General features: G+C 38.2%; 2 protein-coding genes across 4 annotated transcripts in view; one reads left to right on the top strand and one right to left on the bottom strand.

Annotated features, from left to right (window-relative positions):
- The window catches only part of PCYT1B (phosphate cytidylyltransferase 1B, choline), a 152,295-nt gene extending 142,634 nt beyond the window's left edge, over positions 1-9,661 (top strand). For both annotated transcript variants that reach the window (XM_070256822.1, XM_023633377.2), the window contains exon 8: positions 8,778-9,661. In XM_070256822.1, coding sequence (XP_070112923.1) covers positions 8,778-8,825 — 48 coding nt within the window. In that variant the 3' untranslated portion in view covers positions 8,826-9,661. The remainder of the gene's footprint in view (positions 1-8,777) is intronic.
- PDK3 (pyruvate dehydrogenase kinase 3) overlaps positions 1-9,719 on the bottom strand; it is a 71,329-nt gene that overhangs the window by 11,419 nt on the left and 50,191 nt on the right. Inside the window, exons 8-11 of one of the 2 annotated variants that reach the window (XM_005614046.4) lie at positions 8,385-8,486; positions 7,867-7,977; positions 4,957-5,070; positions 3,498-3,629 (exon numbers count right to left, since the gene is read on the bottom strand). In XM_005614046.4, coding sequence (XP_005614103.2) covers positions 3,498-3,629; positions 4,957-5,070; positions 7,867-7,977; positions 8,385-8,486 — 459 coding nt within the window. Of the gene's footprint in view, positions 1-3,489; positions 3,630-4,956; positions 5,071-7,866; positions 7,978-8,384; positions 8,487-9,719 lie in introns of both variants that reach the window. The other variant, XM_005614045.4, reaches the window with a different exon arrangement.

Genomic DNA, 9,719 nt, shown 5'->3' with positions numbered 1-9,719 from the left:
AAGACCGCTTCTGTACTACCTAAATAATTCCTCCTGTCAAAGCAACAGTTTGAATTAATTGGTCACATTGATGCCCAACATGCTACTTACATACAGGCTGAAAATGCAATCAAGGGAAATTGATCCAGGTGTTTCAAGCTGATTCAGCTTAATCTTGGCTAAGGATGGCTGTGTGCGAGTGCACGTGTGCACACATGCATGCACGCACACCCATGTATACATTTGCACTCACATGCACACACCAAACTCCTGTAAATTTCATTGTTTGAGATGACTGACCAGTCCAGCAATATTGCACAGAGGTCCATCACAACATTTCCATAGAAAAAAATAAACATCAGTATAGCTACCCTTTATACCATTCATCAGAAAAGAACAATGCCCCTATAATGGTACCAAGTTTCAAAGCTATATAAACTATATTGCATAGCAATAGCTTTCTGTTATATTATGTTAAGAATCAAGGTTTTCAGGGTAAGGAGAAATACACACAATTAAAATATATTAGGGAGAAACATTGCAATGTTAAAATTGAATAAAAAATATCAATATGAACTTACGATTTAAAGAAAAAGATATATATATTTTATAGCTGTGTCCAGAAAAGGGACCTAGAAAAAGTACGATGTGCACTCTCAACTCCTAGATTAGGGTCTCTAATACCCATTAAAAGTAGACAGGACTCCTTGAGGAAAATGGCTGATTCTAGGATGGAGGCAGGGAAGTTATAAGATGAACCTAGGACATCATCTTGGGCCAGAAAGCAAGGAAGCTTTCAAAGATTAATGGGATTTTATCAATGGAACACAGAGGATCCAGCCTGAAATAGCTCCCATTGGCCAAAGGCATGCCAATTTAAGCATCAAAAAGATGGCAGCTACATGCAGTAACATGGATGAACCTGACAGAAAGCCAGACACAAAAAGAGTACACACTATACATTCCTTTTAAGTTCAAGAAGTGATAGAGGGGCTGGCCCGGTGGCATAGTGGTCAAGTTCGCACGCTCTGCTTCAGCGGCTCAGGGTTTGCCAGTTCAGATCCTGGGCATGGACCTAGCACTGCTCATCAGGCCATGCTGTGGTGGTGTCCCACATAGAAGAACTAGAATGACCTACAACTAGGATATATAACTATGTACTGGGGCTTGGGGGAGAAAAAAAAAGGAGAGGAAGATTGGCAACAGATGTTAGCTCAGGGCCAATCTTAAAAAAAGAAAGATAGAGTCAGATATATTGATATATATTGATAGAGTCAGAATAATGGTTCCATGGTGGAAACTGGGAAGGGAGAAGAGTTTGACTGGAAAGAGGCCTTTTCGGGTACTAGAAGTATAGATATAAAAATTCCTCAAGCTATAAAACTTAAGATTTGTGTACTTTATATATACGCATACGCATATGTATATATGTGTGCGTGCATATATATAAGTACTGATCGAAACATATCAAAGCAATAAAAATCTATAATATCTATAATAATACTCAAAAAAGAGAAAGCCAGAAACTCAATTGTCATCATTTAAGGTGGCTTTTAACTCAACCTCTTAACTTGACAATTGGTAATTAAAGGGAAAGATTCAAACACTTATCCTGCCTAGCCAGGAGGAACTGTACTTCTAAAGGTACCTAAATGGCCTTAGTTGATGAGGAAGAACTTTATAGGAGAATGTCAGCTAACAATTGTCAAAGGAATGATATTTTTAAAAAAAACATCATTTTATAAACGTTAATGAAACTACTGATTCAGGCCAAAATTATCAATTGGCGTTAAAAACCATTAGGTGATGGTTGCATAGTGCCAAAATAACACCACAGAGAATACTTTCCAGCAGAGAAGGGGAAAATAACTGTATCATGGAGGAATCAGACAGCCATCATTGATTGAACTACGGTCAATCTTAACATCACTAACGGTGTGCCAACCAAATATTATGGGCCTCACAGTGCAATTCCGCAATAGCCCTTACGAAGTATTCTAGCGAAAGATGCTCCATTGAGCCTTTAGATGAACTTCCAGTTTACAGGAAACACAGGAAATGGGAGACAAGCTAAATGACATTTCAAAGAAAAAACCAAACAAATCAAGGTGGGACATTTTTGCAGGATAACTGGCATGGTCTCTCAATAACAAAAAACTGTTCTAGATGAAAAACAACTTGAGATCTACTCAGATGTGCTATGTGGTCCTAGCATCGATCCAGGTTTGGACAAATCAGGGGAATTTTCATGATGAAAACTTATTGACATGGAAAGGTGGAGATGGTTAAATGAAATAAAACAAGGTTGTAAAATAGTATGAATAGTACGATCTCATTCTGGGAAAAATACATATATATATATACAGATAGCAAAACAGCTGAAAGAACATACACAAAGCTCTAAGACTGATCAGCTCTGGGTTGTGGAAATACAGTGGTTTCTCTTTTCTTTTTTTGCTTATTTACATCTTTAAATTTTTTTACAATGTGCATATCCTCTTTTTCTATTAATAAAAAGTTACTTTAAATTAAACAAATAAATAGAACCCTTACTGTTGCTAGTAGAGTTGGAGCTTAAGGGTAGTCAGAAGAAAAAAAAAACCGTAAGCCAAAAATTGGATTATTGTTCTTATTACCATAAAAGAGTGAAACTCATTATTCCGTGGTTGATCATTTTTCTCTTTCATTTTTTTATTGTGGTAAACTACACATAAAATTTACCAGCTGGTTAAGATGATAAAAAACGGTTATTTTTAAGTGTACATTTCAGTGGCATTAAGTACATTCACAGTGTTTTGCAAACATCATCATCATCCATCTTCAGGACCTTTTCATCTTCCCCAACTGAAACTCTGTCCCCATAAACACTAACTCCCCATTGCCCCTACCCCCCAGCCTCCGGCAACCATCATTCTACTTTCTGTCTTTCCGAGTTTGACTTTTCTAGGTATCACATATAAGTGGAATCATGCAGTATTTGTCCTTTCGGCTCTGGTTTGTTTCACTCAGCACAATGATTTCAAGGTTCATCCATGTTGCAGCATGTGTCAAACTTTATTCCTTTTAAAGGCTGAATAATATTCTGTTGTATGGATAAACCATATTTTGTTTATCTTGATTGATAATTATAACTTTGTTATAACCCACCCACAGCCTTCCTCTAAATATTCTTCTGCCAATCTCTATGGATGATGACAAATTGCAAACTTAATTACCTTTTAAATAATATTCATGGCAGGATTAGCCTTGCTCACTGCTGTTAATACTCCGCAGGGCAAGGACTCCTAGAATATCAGGGCCTCTATTGGAATGGCGACTCTGGCTACCCAATTTTTGCTCTCCTTCCTGTCTGGGGTGAAAAAGCTGCGCCAACCTTTTTCTTTAGGGATCACTTCACTTTTCCAGTGAAAAACCCACAAAGAAGATTTGGCTGAAAGTACCAATCGTCTGGCTGGTACATTCTGGGGAAAAATCAGACACTTTATAATAGAAAGCAAAGTGGTAAATTACTGTTTCGCCTTATATTTTGAAGCATCTCTGGGTTCTCTGCTGGGATTGCTCCAATCGTCGGCTTCAGGTGTGGTCTTGTAATGGCGCCATGCGGACTTATTAAAAACCGGAAGTCTCTCAAATGATTCACTTGAAAGAGCCTAATGAAAAAACAAAAATATGCACCAAAGGTCCACAGTGTCATTTTTCTCACGTGAAATATGAACCCAAATATTACTATTTAAAATATTAGAAACTTTAATACATATTTTTGGAGTTATATTAAAATTACATTTTAGTAGTTTATTTAGACTGGCCAGGATGAAATTAAAGCTTCTTTAAAGGAATAAAAACATTCACTCATTCAAAACCAGTTGTGAAATACATATGACCAGAACGAAAAGCATTTTAATTCAGTTAATACTGCTCTGAGATACTTGATTATCTTGGCCAGATAGTCTTAGACCAAGCACCACTGTTCACCAGGCAATCGCTCTCCCAGAGGGCCCGGAAAGAAAGAAACTTTCATACATACTTGATTTATAAACATAAGCCCATAAAGTGATCTCAAACATCACACCATTAGATGCACTGGCATGTAAGATAAACACTCCAAATAACTGGTTAAATTATGGTATAACACATTACACGTATGTGTTATAACATGTAACACATTATGCAGCTATTAAAAAGAATGAGCCAGTTCTATATGATATGGAAATCATATTTTTCCTGATATGGAAAGGTCTCCAGGATATATTAGAAAGTAAAAAAAAAAAAAAGTAAAGTGCTGAAATAATTATTTGGGTGAAAAAAATTTAGATTTTTCCCCCCTCTATGTTTATTAACACAGAATCAACTCTAGGAGGATTCACAAAGAAGTGGTACCCATGGCTACCTCTGGGAAAGAGCACCAGGTGGCTCAGGGCCACTGGTGGGAGAGATTTAGTGTTCCCTTTTGCAGCTTTTAAATTTTATACTCTTGCCTATATTACCTATTCAAAATATACTCCAAATATTCTAGAGTTTAGAAACACATAAGTCTGACAACATCAATGAATGAGAAAACCTGTGTAACAGAGAATTTTGTTATTAGATCAGCCTCTTATATAACCATATGATGATTACTGAATTCTTATAACTTTGGGAAAGCCAGTAAGTTTTTAAAGAAAAAGACTAAAAGACTTCAGTTTATGAAAATCTGTCTCCTTTTAGACTAGTCCTTTCAATGGATATGCAATTTTTAAAAAATCACAATTTAGAATTATGGTTTTAAAATCAGTATTTTAATTTTTACATCTCCATGTTTCATATTTTGCTATATCTGAGCATAAAACCAAGAGTAGGACATAATTGGTTTTCATGTAAAATTGAAGTAAATCTGAGCTGAATATAAGAGATGATACAGTGCTCTTCTCCATTAGTTATTAGAACTTATAGCTTTAAAAAGTAAAGATGCCTTCATTTAATAGAAATAAAATGTAGTACCTTCAAATAAATAACAGCATCAGTACCCACTCCTTCCATGGAATAGAGTTTTAGATCTCCTTGAAAATATCTAGCATACAGACGAGAAATTGGCAAACCATAACCAAATCCAGCCTATTGAGAAAAGAAAATTAATACACTGAGACAGGCACAAACGCTAACATGATTGGTATGAGGACTATTCGGAAGATTAAAATAAATTCTTGGTTCAGATTTGAAGTAAATAAATTATCAATCCAACCTTTAAATGATGTATATGCTCATCTATGGCAAACAATCTATTTTAACCTTCAAAACCACTTTTCATATGTTTGGAAAATAACAGCAAAATTCCAATTTTTGACTAATGTTTTTTTAGTATTTTAAGCAAACTTTTAGCAGTTTTAAAGCAAATCCTAAATCAAGTGGAATTTGACCTGGTAACAAAATTAAACCACATCATTCCAAAGTTTCATTATCAGATTTCCTTGCTCTTTGAAGTGAAAATTGAATTGACAGGGCAGGAGTTCAAATCTACCAGGCCCATGGCTAACACACTGGAAAAAAAACTCCTGAAAGGCTACTCCCTACGATTCTGAGAATGCCACAGTATTTTGATACATGGTAGTCCACATATTTTAAGAGACAAGAAAACAATTCCAGTACCCTCCTGTATCTCTGTGTCATAGAACCCTGTCAGTAACAGGTTGTTGGGGAAAAAAAGACAGATATTGACAAGAACAGTAAGAACAATAGAGACTAATTTCAATAACTCTGGGGTGACAGGGAAGATGCTGGACTGCAAGCTTGGGCCTCTCTGATTAAATCCACTGACAAGGTTAACAAAGGTGGCAGTGGGGAAATGCTCTCACAGACTAGAGGCTGCACAGGCTTTAGGCTCAGATAGATGAGTTGAAATCCACATTTTGCACAACTCTGAGCAGTTTACTGAACCTCTCCGAGACTGTTTTCTCATCGGAAAATGTAATAAAAAGCTGACCTCAGAGCGGCTATAAAGATTAAACGACATAATAGTACATGTAAAGCCTTGGCACAGAGCCTAAAACACAGGAAAATGAAATAAATGGAAGCTGTAATTATGGCTACTACAGAGTAGCAATTTTACCAAGTTACATGGATTTCTACCATTGTCTAACACCTTTCCTAGAGTCCTTCCTCAGGGTAGGGCCTAACTCACAGGGCTGGGTGTGACAGAGCGCACTGTCATTTAAGTGCTTTATAATTGGCGGAATATGGCCGGTAGTGAAGACAAGATATCCACAACGGTGACTGAGGTCACCACAGCAAGGAAACCAGCATACTCCAGGAAGAGGCCCAGGGAATCTGCTTCCTACATTCCAGCAAGGCCCAGAGCCTGCCCTCAGGCACACCAGGAACAACCGAGAAGGCCTGAGCCCAATGTAGTCATGAGTGTGAGGAGACAGGGGAGCTGAGAGTCCTGCTGAACACAGAGGAGGGGCCTGTAACTCGGATGCGATGAGGTTCAGCAGTTTTCCCAGGGTGTCAAGGGATCAATAGGAGAACTGGAGAACACTTCCGGAGAAGAAATGCATGTGTCAGGCACGGAGCTGTAACGTAGTAAGTAAGGTGTTTGGTGAAGAAACTGTTTTCTAGGACAGTTTACTAACTGGGAGAGATGCTAGTGGAAGCATTTCTTCAAAAGGTGAGGCCACATGGTACACTGCAGGGAGTACAGACACAGCCAGTGCCAACTGCGTCATAATGAGGTCAGTGACCTTGGACAAGGTACTAACCTATTTTCTCATCTATAAAATGGGAGGTTGGACAATTTCTTAAGGTCTCTTACTCTAATTGATCAGTTTCATTAAAAAGAACTAAGACATAACAGCTACCCTCAAGATGCTATTTTGAGACCTGGAAGAGATGATTCGTGTTCCTTTTAAACAACTGAGGAAGGCTCTACATTTGCTTGGAGTGTTTTTTTTCCCTTCTGACATTTATTTAAGTAGATCTCACAGCCTGGTCAAGGCAATGCTTTTCAAAATTGATCTTTCACGAATTTTCTTCAATCCTATACAAATGACTTCCTCTCTGTTTTCAACATGCTGCGTTAACAAACTCTGTCTTGAATAAATGATGCAAAGGGCTGAATTTTATTCATACAAATAAAATATAATCTTACATGCTTATCAGTCAGGTAGGACTTGAAAATGAAACTTAATTTATACCCTGAACCATTCTGCAGACTGATAGGTGTGTTGCTGTGTTTAATGACAAAGGGTTCGATTGTTGTTTGTCAATTAGAAACACTCAGCAGGGGAAGAAAGTGTGGCCCTCCCAGGATCTAAACGCTGCCATGGTAACCAGAGGCTTTTTCTCATTGCCTTAAAAGGGCTGAAGGTTATTTCCAGAGTGAGTCAGAAAGGACTCTGAAAATGCATGCGCCACCTATATGTTTCCTGCTTATGTTATTTAATATAAAATGTTTAATGTGTTCGTAATTTGACATTTTAATTATATAAACAACTTTGGCAGGGGAAGTTCAAAGGCCCTGGGGGATTCGGGCCTCTATGGTATGCAGCGCTGAAGAGCCCAGGACCACACTGCAGCTGTTCACGCTGCGCTGTTCCTGCGCGCATGCTCCAAGGGTAGGGCCAGGCAGTAAAGGGTGCTCTGGGAGCAGTCTAACCACAGGCAAATGCTGCTTCTCTGTATTTGGGAGTGAGGCACTCAGCTCTGAGTGTTCCTTGGACACAAATTAGAGAAGAAATCTAAGTCCAAAGGATTCACAAAGAAACTAGCAGCGGCATAAAACTCCCCCTCCTCCAAAGCACGCGGAAACGTTGGACTTCAAGGAGGCTGGTCAACAAGCCGGGGAGGCAGCCAGCTCTGTCGGAGGCCCTTCTCGGGTTAACAGTCTTTCCTTAAGCAGCAGGTTAAGATGCTTACCAAAGGGGCAGCTCTCGTAGGCTCCAGGCTAGGTCTAGGGGCAGTCGAATACATGTAGTTAAAAAGACGATCTATTTTTCGAAGTGGGACCCCACCACCTAAGTCACTTATCTGTAAGGTACAAATGTCAAAAAAAAAAAAAGAGAGAGAAAGAAGAAGTAGTCACTCTATCCTTATAAGAGGCAACAAGTTCCTTAAATAAAGTATACACCAGATTACAACATACAAGGGCTCTGAAGCCCCAATGAAACATGGTTCCCTGTGAACAGTGTACAACAGAGAAGGCAGGGAAGTGTGGTGGGACCCAACAGGCTTGGCTTTGCGATCCTGTTCGGCTCCCCGAAACACGGAGTTCTGATGAAGTATAATGAGGTAACTTCAGCCAAGGATCTGACGTAGTACTTACAAATAAGACACGCAATAAATGTCCCTTTTCTTCCCTTCCCTCTGATTCCTCAATGTCTAGATACTATTAAAGTAACTGATAATTAAAGGCTACATGCAAATAAAGCAGTTACCTTAATGGACAAGTCTTCTTTACCCAGAGTAACAAGGGTTTTAACGGACGGGTAGCCCTCTTTTCGATCTTCATATAGTTCGACTGTTGCTCTCATTGAATTCTGAAATAATCAGACGTTTTTTAGTATACTGCTGACTCAATTTAAAAAATTTAAAATTTCAAAAAAGAAATTAGCACAAGATTACTTATACACAACAATTCTCTTGTGGGGCAAAAATAATAGTTGCATTTATATGGCATGTTTTTTTCCTCTAAAGAACTTAGCTAAATGTGTGTTCAGATCAAGGCAAAATTTCCTGATGCTTTATTTTGCTTTTCACCTACTTTTAGTTCCATCTGCCATACTAAATGCTTTTTTTCCTTCTTTTTTTTCTTTTTGTTTTTGCTTTAGGGTATTTATTCAGCTCTTAACCAAGAGGAATGTTTTTCTCACGTGTAACACGGCCGCAGAGGCTCAGTGATGCACTTTCCATGCTACTTATCAGTCTGCATTTACAGAGCACCTTTCCTCTAAAGGAGGAAGAAAACCTGAGAGGATTCATGCTTCCCACAAAAATTAATCATGTGGCTGAAAAAAACAGTGAAGAAATGTCAGTTAAGAAGAAATTCTGCAACAGCCACAGCTGTGGAGGAGAAGGTTCGCAACTGAATGCCCATCTCAACCTCCAATGTTACAGCAGTAACGTTATAATTTTTGGAAACAAACCAGCATAACTGGTTTTTCTGGTGCTCAATTTCAGCTTTTAAACACTGGAAGAAAGGAAATTTTAGCTCGAGTGCCTTGTGCCTGTAACACTGTTACTGTGGCCATTAGCTATTGGTTAACAAAAGCAACAGCTCATGCTGTACAGTCTAAAGAGTCTTTTTTTTTGGTCCTTTTTGGGCCAGCTCTTCCCCCTGCCTCTGTCAGATCTTCTGGATTGACTGAAACATGTAAAAGGGTTACAGCGTCTCCCAGGACTGCAACAGCTACTCAAGCATCAACACGGTTAATGTTCAGAGGCACAAATAGGCACAAACACGCTTTTATTTTGATCCAGCTACCACTAATAAAGCCTCTGCCAGGTTGGGAAACTAAAAAGCATCTCTAATCTCATAACTGAAGAAAAAACAGTATGGATTTTACATCAAATCACTAAAGTACAATTAAGCTTCAAAATCAATATGTACTAATATTCACAAAAACTATCCTGTACACAGCAATTTTTCACCTCACAGTGTACAAATTATAAAACCCACAGGATATCAGAAATAGAATTTTAAAAATGGTTATGCAAAACCTTTTTCTTATGCTAATCTAATGAATCCATTATGCCCTGAATCACAGTAATTT

The sequence above is a fragment of the Equus caballus genome, chromosome X (genome assembly GCF_041296265.1).
Source record: "Equus caballus isolate H_3958 breed thoroughbred chromosome X, TB-T2T, whole genome shotgun sequence".
Taxonomy (NCBI): Eukaryota; Metazoa; Chordata; class Mammalia; order Perissodactyla; family Equidae; genus Equus; species Equus caballus.
This window is presented reverse-complemented; position numbering and strand designations above follow the sequence as displayed.